The following is a 16,464-nucleotide window of genomic DNA, read 5'->3' on the forward strand; positions in this document are numbered from 1 at the left end:
TTTTGAGAAGTGAACTTAAGTGAGGGGGGGGGGGGGGGGGGGGGGGGAATCTAGATGTGGAGTCACCATGGCGGGGAGTGGCAGAAGGGCTAAAGGGTGGGAGAGGGCTGTCACCGGGGACCGGGGCTGTCTCCAAACCTCCAGTCAAGTTTAAATCCCGTAGAGCTCGATAGCCACTCTCACTTTGCATCCTCCTCTCCTGTGCTCCCTCGCTCTGAGCTCCCCTCTCCGTCTCCCTCCTCCTCTCTCCATCTGCCACTCGCTCTCCCCGTTAACTTTGTGAGGACTCCTGTGAGCGCTTTCTGCTCTCAGCATCTGCAGCGGCTTCTCACCAAGAAGAGAAAAAAGTTTTTTTCTGCGAGACGCCCGAGACCCGACCGTCGCCATGGAGGCCATCAAGAAGAAGATGCAGATGCTGAAGTTGGACAAGGAGAACGCCATCGACAGGGCAGAGCAGGCCGAGTCGGACAAAAAGGCAGCAGAGGATAAATGCAAGCAGGTGAGTGGGAATGATGGGATTCATAGGAAACCACAGGAGGATGGATGTGATGGAGTGACAGAGCAGATACTGTACTTGTGCTGAATGAGGAGTTAGATGGGAAGTCAATCAATAGTTTGACTTTCATAGATAAGGAAATATAGATTATATTGATACCATACATGGACATTTAACAGCAGCAAGAACAAGAACAGATGGAAAAGTGTCAAATATAAGTGCACATGAAAAGGACTTGATACATTATGCACCTACTGTGTACAAAATGAGGAACTGAAATGCAATTTATTAATATAATATACAGTTTACTAATATATTAATATAAAGTTATAGCCGCAATATCTATTCTATTGTCAACTGAATGCAAATTATAAATTACAAATTAAACTTAACAAAATGAGTTGTTAATTTAGGTTAATTGAAGTGTAAGTATTTAGGTATATATTGCTTGAATCTAATTTGTATTTGTTCTTAATACTTTGATAGTTAGTTACATTGACCTCTATGATACGTTGTTGCTCCAAATCTAATTTAGGTTAATCAATTTGTGAAAACAGCCCGCTTTTGCTATTAATATATATAATATTAACATATAAGTGATATTTGAACAATAGCTTGTTCTAAAATGAAATGTAAGTCGCCTAACTCTTGAGCAGACTGTAGAGGGGCTCAGAAAGAAAATGTCAAGTATTTCCTACAGCACCAAATGCTGAATTACAGAGAGCAGCTGATCCTGAGCCCAGGGGCCTTGTCTTGAAGTGGGCATGAGAAGGTGGAGGACGTCCACAGGGGAAAGCAGACAGAATAGCGGAGTGACGACTGCTGGACACATCAGTGAACCAGAGGGATGGTGCTGCAGAAGTTAAAACGCATCATCTACAGCAGCTGTTGTTCTGACTGGAGTAGACCGAGTTACCCAGTATCGCTATTCAAATCGAAGTCTGTGCAATCTCAGGAAAAACCTCTAACATTCCAAATGTCTACACACCCGTATTTGGCACTGCGTTGCTAGAGCCTCAGGCATCTTCATATTTTCAGGGCCAACTTAATGAAAAGATACGTGCACCACTTGATACAAGCAAAGTAGATTCTGTAGACGTAAGAGGATATTTGAGGTTTCCAAATAGAGGCAGTTATTGGCGATGGGTGGTGGTGTCGTCATCATGGCACTGCGAGAGGAATGCTGGGGAGCAGGGAGCTGAAGAGGCTTGGACAAAGCCAGGATCTACATTAAAGCAAGTGGAAAGAATCCTCTCTGTGGAGGCTAATGCCCTAATCATACCCTTAGAGAGCAGATGAAGTGACAGTTGTCACTGGCACCGCACATATGGGCCCTCAGCATGTATTCTATAACAAGGAGCAGACAGCATGAAATCCTAGAAGATTATGTAGAGCTCTTTAGTTTGTTTGGATGGCAGCAACACACGCACCACTAGGAGAAGCTTTCTTTGCTATTCTTGGTGCGACAGAGTAAAGTTAGGCTGACGTGAGGAAATGAAAATACACCAAACTACATTACACGGAACAGAAGGAACAGACAATACAGCAGCAATTAAGGGATTGTGTCGCCAAATCTACAAGGAAATGAACAGTACTTGAGAGCTTCCTTCAAATGCCCCGATGATGTATTATTAAAAGTTTTAGCCACACTAGCTACCCTAAAGATGGCAGTGTTGGTTGGTCCAGACTTTAATGTCTCAACGTCTATTGGATGGATGTCCATGGAGGATGATTGTAATAACTTTGACTGCTTCATTGTGTCAAAAATTTAATTTGTCCAATTTCTGGGTTTTCACCAAACTAACAATATTTAAGATGGTGACCATGGTACATGTTATACCTGCTAACAAAAAACATGTTAGCATTGGCATTGTGAGCATATTAGCATGCTGACATTAGCATTTGGCTTGAAGTACCACTTGGTCTCAAAATACTGTCCTGTCAAATATCCTCATGCATGACTGTAAACTCTGGCTTAAAGGTTCAGTGTGTAGAATCTAGTGACATCTAGTGGTTAAGTTGCATGTTGCATGTTGCATGTTGCATGTTGCATGTTGCATGTTGCATGTTGCATGTTGCATGTTGCATGTTGCATGTAACATTTACTGAGCAACAGTGCCCTGTGTGGGTGGTGATTAATTCTTTTGGGGTCTGTGTCTGAGCAATGAAGTGGTTAAACAAAATCTATCAAGAGTTGGATATTCCTCATGATCTCCAGCCTCCTGACCCAGAAGAGCTGCGGCTGTAACAAATCCACCAAACTCTCTCCAGAAATCTTCGTTTTTTAAAAGTTTCCTTGCTGATTATTGGCGATAAACACTGACTACATATCAACAATACTCCTGAACTTGCTGGGCCTGATTCTGGCTGTTGAAGCCCTTTGGGTCAGTTACACACTCTCCCAGGAGATCATACCACCACAGTGAGTGTGGGTGAGGAGTGGGAATGAGAGTGGCCCCATTCTCTCTATTCCAAGTCAGTGAACCATCAAACAAACTGTGAACCTGCTATTCTAGGGGGAAAAGTTGCATAAGATTGCCCTACATTAATTATTTACTAACCCCCCTGACCAAATTCCATCCACCTCAGTTGTATAACATATGTGTATGGCCATATAAGGGTAAAAATAAGGCAGAGAACCCAGGTTGGAACCTAAGTGCTTCTGGGTTTTTACCAAATCCCCTTCACTTGTTATGATCCAATCCAAAAGTATAAGCAGAAGAGCATTCCTAAATAAATCGTCACCTATCTGAAATATCTCAAGAATAATAGCAAAATCAAAATCCAGCCTACGATAAAACAAAAAATGCGATAATGTTCCTTCCTACTTGCCAGAACTGCTGTATCCTTTCTAACTGTGTCATTTGAACTGTCTCTCAGTTGGAGGATGAGCTGCTGGCTATGCAGAAGAAGCTGAAGGGAACAGACGACGAGCTGGACAAGTACTCGGAGGCTCTGAAGGATGCTCAGGAGAATCTGGAAATGTCGGAGAAGAAGGCCGGAGACGTGAGTTTAACCACGAAAGATGCCATCTGAAAAACGTTATCCACATTACAGTGGTACACCACAACTTCTACATTTCAGTCTTGTGAAGTATCAATATCTACTCGTTCAGATGGACGGAACTAAACATTGCTCCCTGACTGAAGATCAGTGAGAGCGGAACATTCAGGTTCAGTACTTTCCCCCAAAAAATAGATAAGAGAATCATTGAAATGAGCTACAAATACATCGGGTGCTGCTCCTACTGGGTCCAATCCGAGATTTAGTTTGGCTGTTCTCCGAGGGATGAAACAATATGGAGGAAACTGATTAAAACAGTGACATTAACATAAAAAGTTATTTGTTCAGTTCTAATCAAGGAAACTAACGACACATTATTTAAAAGGGTTCATTGATTTCACCACAACACAGAAATGAAAGAACTCACTTCAAAGGACCATTGTGTAAAAGGTTTCAAATGAGATTTACTTTAAAACCCCATTTTTGTGTATTAAAGATATTCTGGTACAGGAGAATCTTTATGTCAGAAACAATTCACAGCAAACTCCGACTTTCACACTGCGACCCAGCTGTGTCCACAACTTAGAATCTCCTGCTGAAGTCGACCAACAGCCAGGAAATGAATCATGAAATGACTTGTTTGTGTCCTCTAACCCAGATAGTGTTGGGAAACACTGGTGGCTCACTCAGGTCTGGAACTGAACTATTTCTCAAGCACAGACAAAAATTGGCCGGCCTGTAGCCGACCAGGAATCCCAGGAATGCAGCTTAAGCAAACAGAGAACCTCATACTGCAGTGTCTAATGAAATCAATGCCCTGGCCTTTTTTGGGGTGGAGATATTACACCCTCCTCCGCCTGGACTTAAAGTAAAAACCTCAGAACAATGGTCAAGAACCAATAACCTTTAGAGAGCCTCCTCTTCATTTATTATGTTCATTTACCTAACTATCTAGATCAATTCTTATCTTTTGTCTGATGGAAACAATTCAGTGTTATGTGACATCAAACTTTTCTGTGTGACCAAACATTCAAAATGTAAACAACATCTCCTTCCTCTATCATTTTACACAGGGAGTTATTAAACATTATTAAAAAGATCAGTTGATCATTTCCTGACTTATTTTTCTAATAATCGATTTACCAGTTATAATGGTTACGCTCAAGTCAGATAGCATCAAGTGAGCGCACCCCCACAGTTTATCTCTGGAATTACCAGTGATGGCCGGTGAGATAAAACCCCAAAGATTAAAGGTCAGACGACAGATGACTTCCGCCTCCAGCTCCATCCGCACGTTTACGCCTGACGTCGACTCCACCTGGATTTTCCCAGCGCCTGAATCAGATGTCTTAACAGATCTGCTTTTCGAAATGTTGCTCCATCACTTTTTCTGATGAGGGATGCTGGTACAAGGCTTGAACGTGTGAAACAAGGACAGACAGAGCAAATGCAGTCAGGCTTTGTTCTGAAAGGTGAGGAGGTGGAGGGAGAGGAGGAGGGAGAGGAGGAGGAGGAGGCAGAAGGGGGCGCTGAAGAAATGTGTCTCCACCCAAAGGCTTCGGGCCTTTTCTGCAAACAGATCAATTTACATTCCAGGCCAGTGCAGGTCAACTGCCCCTGATGAAGAGGATTGCTGGCGGCCCACCACCCCAACCTGCCCCCCACCCATACCTCCACCTCGGAAGAAAACCATTAAAACCCTTAGATTTCAGACACTTTTAATTTTATTTTCTTGTGGACATGATTTCACCATAGGCATCTGAATCAGACGGATGATTCAGGCCTTACTCCCTCGCATCTCTAATCAGAGGACAAAAATGCGGCCTGGGCAACACCTTGGATTTGCCATATAAGTCCAAGTCTCTCACACACACACACCCTTTATCTGTCTCAGACACACTTTTTCTTTCTCTTTCTGTCTCTCTGTCACACACACACTCATTGTTTCTCTCTTTTACACACACACACATAAACGCACGCACACGCACACTTCTTTTGTGGAGGAACGGTGCCTTCCTCTCCTAAATCCTGTGATGTCATCTGAATACAGGACTCCTCAGGATTGGAGGATCTCGACATAAATTTCCTGAAAACTCCCAACTCCTCTCTCTCTCTCTCTCTCTCTCTCTCTCCCTCCCTCCTCCCTCCATCCCAACCCTGCACGTCCCTGATTTCCTGCCTGAGAGAGAAGAGAAGCAGGAAAACGCGTTTTCCAGTCGGATCTGGCAACTTTTTTGGTACTTGACGCAAATCACTAACTTTTCCCAAAGCCCCACGCGGCGGACCGCTCCTTCACTTCATCCCGTTTTTCCTGGAATTCGTTCTCGAGGAAAAAAGAAAGCGCAGATCGGGACCATGTTGTCCGTGAAGAAGAAGATCCAGACGCTGCAGCTGCAGATCGATGAAGCGGACGAACGGGCCAATGACGTGCAGAGGGAGCTGGACTCTGAGAAGAAAGAGCGTGAAAAAGTGAGATTAATCCGCCCTTCACCCGAGCTGAGCCTCATTCATTTATTTCACTCTAATGGCCACTCCCTCCAGATGTGGATTGAGAAGAATGTGCAAGAAAAAAAACGGTCACACAAAGGATTTAGAACTTTCTGAAAAGAACCCCCGTTGTAAAAGTATCGTGTTTTATCTTGTATTGTTTTAAACGAGGTCGTTCCAAAGGCTCATGGGAAGTTGAGGCATCACTAAGGACACATTCCTTCTCATACTTTTGTTCGGCTGTGTTATCTAACCTCAACACGCCCCATTTCGAGTGAAACACTGAGAAAAGCTGCGAGCGCCTCTCTATCACTTCAAAATGGTTTGATAGATAAGGGATAGTTGGCTGGTAAAGTTTTATAAGTTTGGGCTTTTTTTCTCTATAGGAAATAGGTTCTTCCTGTTTGTCTCTGCTCCTCTCGCCCTCTGAGCTATTTTGACACAGAGCAGGGAGGTGAGGTCCTTCCGCCTCCTCTGCACAGGAAGAAGAGAGCAGACATCTGTGAGATACCAGTGACACAGGAAACAGGGGGGAAGAAGAAACAATCTGTTTAACAAAGCTGGGTTTTACGTTTAAAAAAAAGACAAGTCCAGAGCCTTGATTTAAAGGTTCAGTGTGTAGAATTTAGTGACATCTAGTGGTGAAGTTGCATGATGCAGCTGAACACCCTTCACCCCACCCTCCCCTTCCAAACATGAAAGGGAACGTATGGTAGCCTCCAGTTGTCATAAAAAACTCAAAAGGTGTTTAGTTTGTCCAGTGTGGGCTACTGTAAAAACTCCACTAGGCTTATTCTATATTTCTGCCGATAGATCCAAACACCTTAATCTTACAGACTGGAAATGTGACTGTGTTCAGGTTAAAACTGTCATTCTGATGGACTCAAAACCAAAAACTATCACTCAGAAGAGAGCCAGTACCTCCCAAGTTAGATCAAGTCCATGCTGCAGCTGAACACCCCTCAACTCACCCTCAAATTCAAAGCATTAAGCAGCTAGTTATTTTACATCCGGGTAATGATTTGGTATCATGGAGCCAGTTTTGAATTAGCAGTTCCGACCCCCCCTTAACAGCAGGTTTTCCTCTTGAGCACGGTGCGAGGCTAACCTTTGACCTGTGACCTGTGTTGCTGTAGGCCGAGGGCGATGTGGCGTCTCTGAACCGCAGGATCCAGCTGGTGGAGGAGGAGTTGGACCGCGCCCAGGAGAGACTGGCCACAGCCCTGCAGAAGCTGGAGGAGGCAGAGAAAGCTGCAGATGAGAGCGAAAGGTGACGACCGGTGACGGCTTCACACCAGTTCAAAGCAACAAAGAAACAATGACTCATCATAATGAAAACGTGTTATTACCTATCTGTGGTATAGGAACCACAAATTATGGACCTGCCATCAGTTGTAGTTTTGGAAAATGATGTTTTAATGGCTGTTGAAGCTATAAATTATATTTGAGATATCTTTTTTTAATAAATTGTCTTTGTCAAAGTGCGCTGCTGTTCAGAAATATTGCGGTTACTCTGCTGATGTTAACCATCACAGGACAACAATTTAAGTTTGCTCAACTCAAAGTCAACGAGTCATATTACAGTGAATGCAATCTTTAATTTGAAAACACTTAATTTTGCTGTGTCAGTGGAGTAAAAACTCCAGAGGGGAAGTACAGCCTCATGGGACACTTAGTCCGTTAGGTGTTAAAGTTAATTTACACTTTTAGTTTCTCTTCCTGTTACGTGTTCGTGCTGTATATCCTGTTTATAGACGCTTTGCTGAAAAGTCCATAGACCTAAAGGGAAATGTCTTTTCTCACCCTGACTCGCCGATAAAGTGGTCCTACCTTTTTTCTAACACAGACTGGAGACGTTTGCAGAGCTGTTAGTTCTGAAAGTATTTATTTTCCCATGAGAAGTTACAAATTCAAAGCTTATGTTGAACAGTGACCTCAGACAGCACAGAACCACATGGACAGTTAAATGGAATTATTCCAACAAGCTGTTTTGGCAGCTTCAAAGCATCTCCACAATATTAGGGCTGAAAAAAGGCGGGGTGAGATTTTGAAGAGTCTTAGATGCCATGTTGATTCAGTAAGGTCAAGAACCTTGTGGTCCAGTCGAAGTTAAATGCCGTGTGTCTCTCTCGTCTTCAGAGGCATGAAGGTGATTGAAAACAGAGCCATGAAAGACGAGGAGAAGATGGAGATCCAGGAGATGCAACTCAAAGAGGCCAAGCACATTGCTGAGGAGGCCGACCGCAAATATGAGGAGGTATGAAAACAGATCACATGTTCGGCGACATTCATCTTCCAGTTGAGTGATGAATCAGAGGTCATTTAGATTTTGTGTCTTCTTAATTTCAGGTTGCCCGTAAACTGGTCATCCTAGAGGGTGAGCTGGAGAGAGCAGAGGAGAGGGCGGAGATCTCAGAACTGTAAGCACAAACACATCGATGAGGTTATATGCACACCGTTGCAGCCCTCATTCGGTTATTGCCAAGATTAAACACACAACCACCTAAGACCCATTCAGGGCCAGAAACGGTTACTGGAACAAGTCTTTCTGTCCGTGCAGGAAATGTGGTGACCTGGAAGAGGAGCTCAAGAACGTCACCAACAACCTAAAATCGCTAGAGGCTCAGTCTGACAAGGTGAGTGCCCTGTTTGACAAATGTCCCAGTCAGTTGCTTAGGTCAATGTCCGAAGTTTCTCCTGCCAGCACTTTAATAAACACCCTGGAGATTGTCCAGAGTGTGCACATGTCAGAATACAGCATGAAATGTCCAGTAAATCCCCTTTGAGCAAGTAGCACCCCCACATGACAGGTGGAGAACTGGAAAAAATCTACATTATATCATATCTCAGGGTGAAAAACTGGTTCCAATCGTGTAGAAGACGCAGACAAAGTAAACTTAGAAAGACGATATTGTTTTGGCAATTAAATGACATCCTTCCCATATTCCTCTGTCTCTGTAGTACTCTGAGAAAGAAGACAAATATGAGGAGGAGATAAAAGTCCTCAGCGACAGACTCAAGGAGGTAAGTTCATGTCTGCTCAGACTCGGTTCCTCAAAGAGAACCTCATCTCTACCCGGATGATTAATATGGTGTTTTCCTTTAAGGCGGAAACCCGTGCAGAGTTTGCAGAAAGGACAGCGGCTAAACTGGAAAAGACCATAGATGACTTAGAAGGTACACGTCATTTCAATTCTTCCTCTCAATCCTGCAATGAGCTGCAGTGTCTCTTCACTTTGACCTTTGTTCATATCTTTGATGTTCTTAATTTTCCTCTTCTTTTTCTCTCTTTTTTCCTCCTGTCGTCTGCACAACTCTTCCCTTTCCTCTGACTCCGCCTGCTTTCTGTCTGCCCCTCCGTCTGCAGACGAGCTGTACACTCAGAAGCTGAAATACAAGGCTATCAGCGAGGAGCTGGATCATGCCCTCAATGATATGAACACCTTGTAATCTTTCGGCCTTTGCATCGGCCACAATGTTTGCACTCTTCCTTTGTATCTCTCGGCCTGATTGGAAACACCTTGTCTCTTCTTCCCCTCTGTTCTCACTGCTCCTTCCTGCTTTTCCATTCAAGTAAAGCTCAATAAAGATGTTTCTATTTTATCCTGTCTTCTGCCTTTTCAATTGAGCTCATCTTTCTCACATCTAATTCGTAAGGTTGTAATACACTTTGTACCTCAGCTATAAATTCGCTTATATTTTTTTTCAACATGTAGTTAGTATTTATGGCTAAGTTTGAATATTGTACACATGATATTGCTTTTGCGTTGCCTTATTAACATAAACCAGACAGTCCACCAACATCCGCTATATTTCATATCTGCTGCTAATTTTTGTATTGCAGATAAACTATCATCTGCAAAAGAGGAGAACCTAGGAATGCAACAAGTCCTGGACCAAACACTGCAGGAGCTGAACAGCTTGTAAAAGGCCGTCAAGGACGTCAAGCAATAAAAAAAAAAAGCCTATTTTCTACATGCCATCCATTCCCTGTCATTTTACTCTTATTTCTGATTGTTTAAACACTTGTACCCCTTTTTATATATTTATGTTTCCTTTGTGTCTTTTCTCTTTTTTTAAATACGGTTTTGGGTCCATCTGATATTAGTCTTGGTGCTGGACATTGTGTTAGACCAACTCTGAGCACAAATAAAGCTGATGACAATGACGATGTGTGGTTGTGCGTAGTTCGACGTATGTGTTGTGGGTGTGTGTTTGTGTGAGTGTGTCCCTCACGCAGTTTCAAACTGCAGCCATAAACTGTAACAGGAGAGGCAGCTCACCCTTCAATTTACATGTACGAACATGCACAATGTATTGTGAGTTCTCTGCTAACACAGTGAGCTCCTCACTGACAAAGCTACAGATCCTTGTAACAGATGGCTTCTTTTCTCCATTTAAATGTACAACACATCACTTTATAAAGTTACTTTTAAAGATTAGGCCTAAAGTGTATAACAAATATATAGGTGAGCTTCAACTGTTGGTGTATATAAGTTAAATGCTAAATTATTATGATTACAAAAGTCATCAATTTTTATTTTTGAGTTTGTTCTTCACACAGGAGCATCACACATGAATTAATGACATAATAAAACCATAGAAACTAATTATCTCCCAATTACAAGACTGTAACTAAGTAGTCTGGAAAGTAGAGTGACTAAGTGAAGACGTCTCCATGGTTTAAAGGTTTGAGAACAAGCTGGACTTTAAAGCAATATTTCAAATCTGCAACATGTTATGGAAGTAATCATAATCATGAGTATCAATTTTAACAGTACAATAAGTACTTGTTAAAAGTACAAAGTATACCATTAGCATACATGTGATGCACGATTATAATATGTATTCTTATTATAAGCCTAGTAGCTTATGTAGCGTGTGTATATAATAAATTTAGATAAAAATGCGTACACTTGAAATATTCAATGTTAATAAACACGTAAAATAGCAAATAAACTCATACATATGTACAGAATCGCTGCAGTAGCTGAAGCTATAATACATCATGATTTGGAACATGTGTAGAAAAACAGTATCTGTATAACATGTTGTATAAGGTGTAGCAGAGAGTAGTAGAAGACGTCAAGGCTACTGGACCATACTAACTCATAACACCGCACCACGGTTGGTAGTCAGTGGTTACTTAGTAGTTTACAGTAGTTAGTGGTTAGTTAGAAGATTACATTAAGAAGTGGTTAGTTGGCAGTTTATAATAGTTTACTGTAGTTTATAGTAGTTTTTAGTGTCTAACTATAGTTTATAGTAATTTTCAGTAGTTAGTTATTTGCTGTAGTTTACAGTAATTTGCTGTAGTTCAAAGTGGTTAGTAGTTTACAGTACTCTACACTCGTTTTTAGTAGTTTACAGAAATTTGCTGTAGTTTACAGTATTTTTTAGTAGTTTTGAGCAGTTTAAAGTGGTTTACTGCAGTGTTTTGTAGTTTACTGTATTTGGGGCGTGAACTCTCAGCTGGTCAGAGATAACCTGCAGGTGAATTCCGCGCCAGAAGGGGGCGTCCTTTCCGTTTCAGTTCATCTTTGCCGCGCCGGGCGGGATTTCCGCACTAACATCAAGTATGGCGAAGACGTACGATTATTTGTTCAAATTACTGCTAATCGGTGACTCCGGTGTCGGGAAGACCTGCGTCCTGTTCCGGTTCTCAGAGGACGCCTTCAACTCCACGTTCATCTCGACCATAGGTGAGACTGTGCCCGTGTCCCTGTGTGTTTACACTGACGGGGGCTCCGTCTACTTGCTGGAGCGCTAGCTAGGATGCTGTAGTTTCTCTTTGTCGTTCGGTTGATAACGACGCCCTTCCTCTTGTGAAATGAGATGTTATGAATACGATAAAGTGGTTGATAGTGTGTATATTGTTGTCTGTGTGTTCGGGGGGAGGTTAATGTAAAAGCAGGGATGTGTGTGTTTTATTATATTTTCATGCCGGGTGCTCCTAAGCTAACAGCTAACACTGACGTCAGCTCTTAGGCCCCGTTTACCTCCTGGCACACACCGGAAAGCCTGTTACATATCCCGCTGTAACTGTGTAATTTAACCATTATAAACACACCCGTATCATTTTATACACACATTACTGCGGTATCAAACCCACTGAGCTCCCAGTTTAGTTCATTCCCAGTGTTTTAAAGTGGTATTGTGTTGTGTCGGAAGCCAGATGCTAACGAGCTAACGGTATGAATGACATGTACGATCCTCCTTTATCCCTCCAGGCATTGATTTCAAGATCAGGACGATAGAGCTTGACGGCAAGAAGATAAAGCTGCAGATATGGTGAGTTCGAGATGAATGTGTTGTGTCAGTGTTCTTCTCTCAAAGTGACGGCCCTCAAAAGACTTCAAAGTAAAAGTCACTTTTTAACATTTTCATATTTCTATCACTCTGTATGTGTAGTTTTATGTCCTCAGTGGTCAAATCACATGTTTATGGTCCTAAGATTCAAATATATTCAACTTCTGATTGGCCAGAAATCCATATCTAGTATCTGTTCTGACACTCTGTGGAGAAATGGCCTCAGTGAAGCCGCTGTCAGGCACCAGCTTCAGAAAATGTCTGATCATCCTCCGCACTTTCTCTTTCACATATTATGGAACCAAGCAGGAGTTTTTTTCTTCTTGCTGTATTCTCACATGGGCTCGATTGGATCTGTTACCCAGACATTTTACTTGTATCGCTGGCAGGAAGAGTAATGGAGACTGTCTCAACCACTGACTCAGACATTTCTCGCAGCCCCTCGCTATATTTCCAAGAATAAAACAACTTCCCCTCTGCTAGCTTGCTGAGCAAAATGTACAGGAATCCCCCCCCCCCCCCCCCCCCCCCCCTCTGATCTTTCCTGACATCGACCTTTTTTGAAGTATTGCATATTAATCGTTGCCTTTCTGTTGATTTCCAGGGACACGGCCGGCCAGGAGCGCTTCCGAACAATCACAACTGCCTACTACAGAGGAGCAATGGTGGGTAACTTTGTGGACCGACACACAAAAGTAACACAAATCCACCTCTTTTAAAAGGAAGCCTCAGCTTTTCCGGCACTTTCAATATTGACACTTTTCTCTACAGGGCATCATGCTCGTCTATGACATCACCAACGAGAAGTCTTTTGAAAACATCAAGAACTGGATAAGAAACATAGAGGAGGTATTTACTAGATCAACATAACCTGGTTTATGTGTTAACTACCTCTTACCTATTCTAAATATCTGATTTGCAACATATTAAGTGATTTTATTTCTTTAATCAAGCATGCATCCTCTGATGTTGAGAAGATGGTCCTCGGCAACAAATGTGACATCAACGACAAGCGGCAGGTGTCCAAGGACAGGGGGGAGCAGGTGAGGAGTCACAGTATTACATGATCAGAGGGTTCTATTAGATTGTAGTTACAAGTGTTACTTTAAAAAAAGATTTGTGAACTGTATCGTAAATTTCCTCCGTTTTTTCTTTCAGCTTGCATTAGAATTTGGAATCAAGTTCATGGAGACAAGTGCGAAGGCCAACATCAACGTGGAAAACGTAAGTAGTTATATTCTGTTTTCTTTTGTTTCACAACATGTTGAATAGATGAACAAATGTGTCAATATATCTGTTCTGGTTTTCAGGCGTTTTTGACACTGGCCCGAGACATCAAATCGAAGATGGACACAAAATTGGTAAGATAAGCTTTTTTGATCATTTGGTTTAGTATTGTATATCCAGAACCAGCCACTTGAAATGCACAGCTCCACTTGACACAGAGCGGTGACCTCTCTGTTCTTCTTCTGCAGGAGGGAAATGCGCCGCAGGGGAGCAGTCACGGAGTTAAGATCTCCGAGCCTCAGAAAAAAACCAGCTTCTTCCGCTGCAGCCTCCTCTGAGGACCGAGGCCTTCAACAGTGGCGGCCAGCTGGCTGGACATAAATGGACTGTGCTTTGCTTATAGCACTTTCTCCCCATTCCCCCCTTCTGCCCAACCATGGCCTGTCCTCCCAGTCCACACAAACCATCATACTCCCAGTGAGTGGAAGACTTACTCTCCTCTCTTCCTCTTCTGAAAGCTTCCAGTGGTGCATCTCTTCCATTTAAAAGGAGATCTGTTGTCTTCACGAGTCAGACCGCTCGACTGGTGGAGGACTGGACCTGGAGCGTTGCTCAGATGTTCCACGGCACCAAAAAAAGACCCGTTCTTACTTCTTGTATTAGCCTCTTCTACATTTCATACAGCTGGTAGCACAACCGAGAAAGAAAAATTATATAATTTTGTCAAGGTTTAGGGATTATAAATACAAATGTGACATTTAGATCTATTTTTATTCGTGGTTTCCCCTTTTTTATGTGATAAATCTCACCCGGAGACCGATCGGCTTTGACTCCAGTGAGACAGAGCTGCACAAACCTTCTTTTCATTTCAGCAGTTAAGAATCAATCACACTTCAGTCGAGGATCAGAGAGGAGTTGGTATGAAAGGCTTTATAACTCCTGCTCTTACTATTGCACACAGTCCTTGACAGTCAGTTGATGCGACTATAAACTGTCACTTGATTTTAAAACACATCTGAGTGCAAATGTGCTGACACTGGATTGGAGGCGCTTGCTGAATAGTTTGATCCTCCACAGTTTAATTCTGGTCTTTTAAAAGATCCTTTCTTAAACTATAATGTTTGATTAATTCACCACTTATTGTCTTGATTAGTTGATTGGTTTTTGTTACAAAATAGAAGATGTCTTCTTCAAATGTCTTGTTTTGTCTGAACAACAGTCGAAACCGAAAAGTTTACTATTGCAAATTTACCCCAAAACACACCAAATCCTCACAATTTGGGAAAGTGGAACCAGCAAATTAAGATTTAGACCATTATTATCCGAACAGTTATTTGAAATGTATCAAATTACTTGCACTCTAAAAAATGTTTTACTTCAAGTTTCGCCTTTCATTTGAGTCGCGTGGAGGTTTTGTCGCAGCTCTAACTCGCCCTCAAGCTAAATGACGTCTCTGCTCATTCCAATCAGCAAATATATTCACTCTTGAGGTTTCACGCTGTAAAACCCTTCCCCCCCCTGCTCAATCCAAGCAGCTCTCCTCCTTGCACTTTACCAGTAACTCGTGTGATGTGTGTAGTCAGTGCCGAGTGATAGTTTGCAGTACAGCTATACAATTACCTAGTAGAAACTTATATTTTGATCTGAGGAGTCTCTGTAACAAAAAAAAATCGGGATACCTCCGAAAATGTAACTGCACCTACTTATAACTGACTTGATCCCCTTTGCGGTTTCATCCACTCTCCTGGTAGAAGATCACTGAAAAAGAAATCCTCCTCCAGCAGTTATATATACTTCTATAAGAGAATCTGTGAGCCTCTCTTTCTATGCTACTGTCCTGCCAAACTAGTTTAAGAGTGATGAGTTAAAGCTGGTCCCACTAGTGTTATTGTACATGTTTCTGTGCCGTTGTCTTGTTGTGGCCCCCGATTGAAACAGCTAGGTGGCACCAGTGGCACAGGATGCATCACACCACCCACCACCCGAATTGAAACCAGTATTTTATAACCACCACGAGCCACAGTCAACACGAGCTGTGTGATGCAAACGTGTTCCTTCAGCTCCTGTTAAACATTGAGTCTGTTTCCGTTGTTCCCCGTGTTTCCTGCTAACTTGTGTCTAAATCCAGCTCCTGTATGCACAAACACCAAGGGGGGGGGGGGGGCTTTTCCTTGCCTACACCCTTTTCCTTTTTTTGTAATATCAAATAATTTTGGGACCTCGCGACCATTTGTCTTAACCGCCTTTACTCAGTCCTGTTGTAGGTGAGCTATGCATCGTGAGTCTTGGACCTGTGCATATGTGTGTGACGTGATTTTCAGACATGTATGTAAACGTGTAAAGATGAATGTGTGGCTGTTTTTTTGTTTTTGTTTTAAATCACTGAGCCAAAAAAAAAGAAAAGAAAGCAGGACACGTGCTCTGTTTGTAGAAACCTGCGTTGCAACATTGATGAGAGAGAAATTCACCTTGAGTGGTTAAGACGGAACAATCTGCACGTAGAAATGTAGACATAGAGCTGTTTTCTCACCTGAGTGATGCCCTAGCTTTAAGTCGTCCACAGAAACATGGGGAGCTTTCGTGGCACTCGAGCTGTGTCGCTTTTTCCAGCCGAAATTATACCTCCCTTCTTTTTTTGATTTTTTTGTTTTTAAATCATATCCTCTTTCTCGATAGTCCCATCACCTGTCGTAATATAACCGTATACAAATCCGTTTTTACAGCTGATTTTCATTCCATGCGTTGTGAAGTACACAGGGAGAGTAATGCAAAACCTTTTAGAAAAGAGAAATGTGAAAGGAACATTGTAAATATCACATTGAAAAAGAGATTTACTTAAATTGTACTGTACTTTCTAAACACATATGAAAATATATCTACTGTTTGTAGATATATGTGTAATTTTGATTTAATAAAACAAGATTATAAAGCTCAGCCTCCTT

General features: G+C 42.2%; 2 protein-coding genes across 5 annotated transcripts; both read left to right on the top strand.

The window, feature by feature from the left end:
* The first annotated feature begins 162 nt into the window (after window positions 1–162).
* Window positions 163–10,154, top strand: LOC133968478 (tropomyosin alpha-1 chain-like). Of its 4 annotated transcripts, none has more exons than XM_062404562.1 (9): window positions 163–499; window positions 3,377–3,502; window positions 7,123–7,256; window positions 8,126–8,243; window positions 8,336–8,406; window positions 8,547–8,622; window positions 8,948–9,010; window positions 9,094–9,163; window positions 9,354–9,775. In XM_062404562.1, the coding sequence occupies exons 1-9, from the start codon at window positions 386–388 to the stop codon at window positions 9,434–9,436; spliced, it is 855 nt and encodes a 284-aa protein (XP_062260546.1). In that variant the 5' UTR covers window positions 163–385; the 3' UTR covers window positions 9,437–9,775. The 4 variants fall into 4 exon arrangements, with proteins under 4 accessions (XP_062260546.1, XP_062260545.1, XP_062260548.1 ...); XM_062404561.1 differs by lacking the exon at window positions 9,354–9,775 and adding an exon at window positions 9,831–10,154 and having other exon boundaries at window positions 169–499; XM_062404564.1 differs by lacking the exons at window positions 163–499; window positions 3,377–3,502 and adding an exon at window positions 5,637–5,968 and having other exon boundaries at window positions 9,354–9,762.
* Window positions 10,155–11,506: 1,352 nt separating this feature from the next.
* On the top strand, window positions 11,507–16,456 carry LOC133968257 (ras-related protein Rab-8A). The gene is made up of 8 exons (XM_062404202.1): window positions 11,507–11,688; window positions 12,217–12,277; window positions 12,900–12,960; window positions 13,067–13,144; window positions 13,249–13,338; window positions 13,454–13,519; window positions 13,606–13,656; window positions 13,771–16,456. Exons 1-8 carry the CDS (start codon window positions 11,565–11,567, stop codon window positions 13,858–13,860), a joined length of 621 nt encoding a protein of 206 aa, XP_062260186.1. The 5' UTR covers window positions 11,507–11,564; the 3' UTR covers window positions 13,861–16,456.
* The last annotated feature ends 8 nt before the right edge of the window (window positions 16,457–16,464 follow it).

The sequence above is a fragment of the Platichthys flesus genome, chromosome 14 (genome assembly GCF_949316205.1).
Source record: "Platichthys flesus chromosome 14, fPlaFle2.1, whole genome shotgun sequence".
In the NCBI taxonomy this organism is placed as follows: Eukaryota; Metazoa; Chordata; class Actinopteri; order Pleuronectiformes; family Pleuronectidae; genus Platichthys; species Platichthys flesus.

Coding starts and splice junctions, on each gene's coding strand:
- LOC133968257 (XM_062404202.1), top strand. CDS start 11,565: ATGGCGAAGACGTACGATTATTTGTTCAAATTACTGCTAATCGGTGAC. Junction 11,689..12,216: donor CACGTTCATCTCGACCATAG/GTGAGACTGTGC, acceptor TTATCCCTCCAG/GCATTGATTTCAAGATCAGG. Junction 13,339..13,453: donor CCAAGGACAGGGGGGAGCAG/GTGAGGAGTCAC, acceptor TTTTTCTTTCAG/CTTGCATTAGAATTTGGAAT.
- LOC133968478 (XM_062404562.1), top strand. CDS start 386: ATGGAGGCCATCAAGAAGAAGATGCAGATGCTGAAGTTGGACAAGGAG. Junction 7,257..8,125: donor GCTGCAGATGAGAGCGAAAG/GTGACGACCGGT, acceptor TCTCGTCTTCAG/AGGCATGAAGGTGATTGAAA. Junction 9,011..9,093: donor TCAGCGACAGACTCAAGGAG/GTAAGTTCATGT, acceptor TTTTCCTTTAAG/GCGGAAACCCGTGCAGAGTT.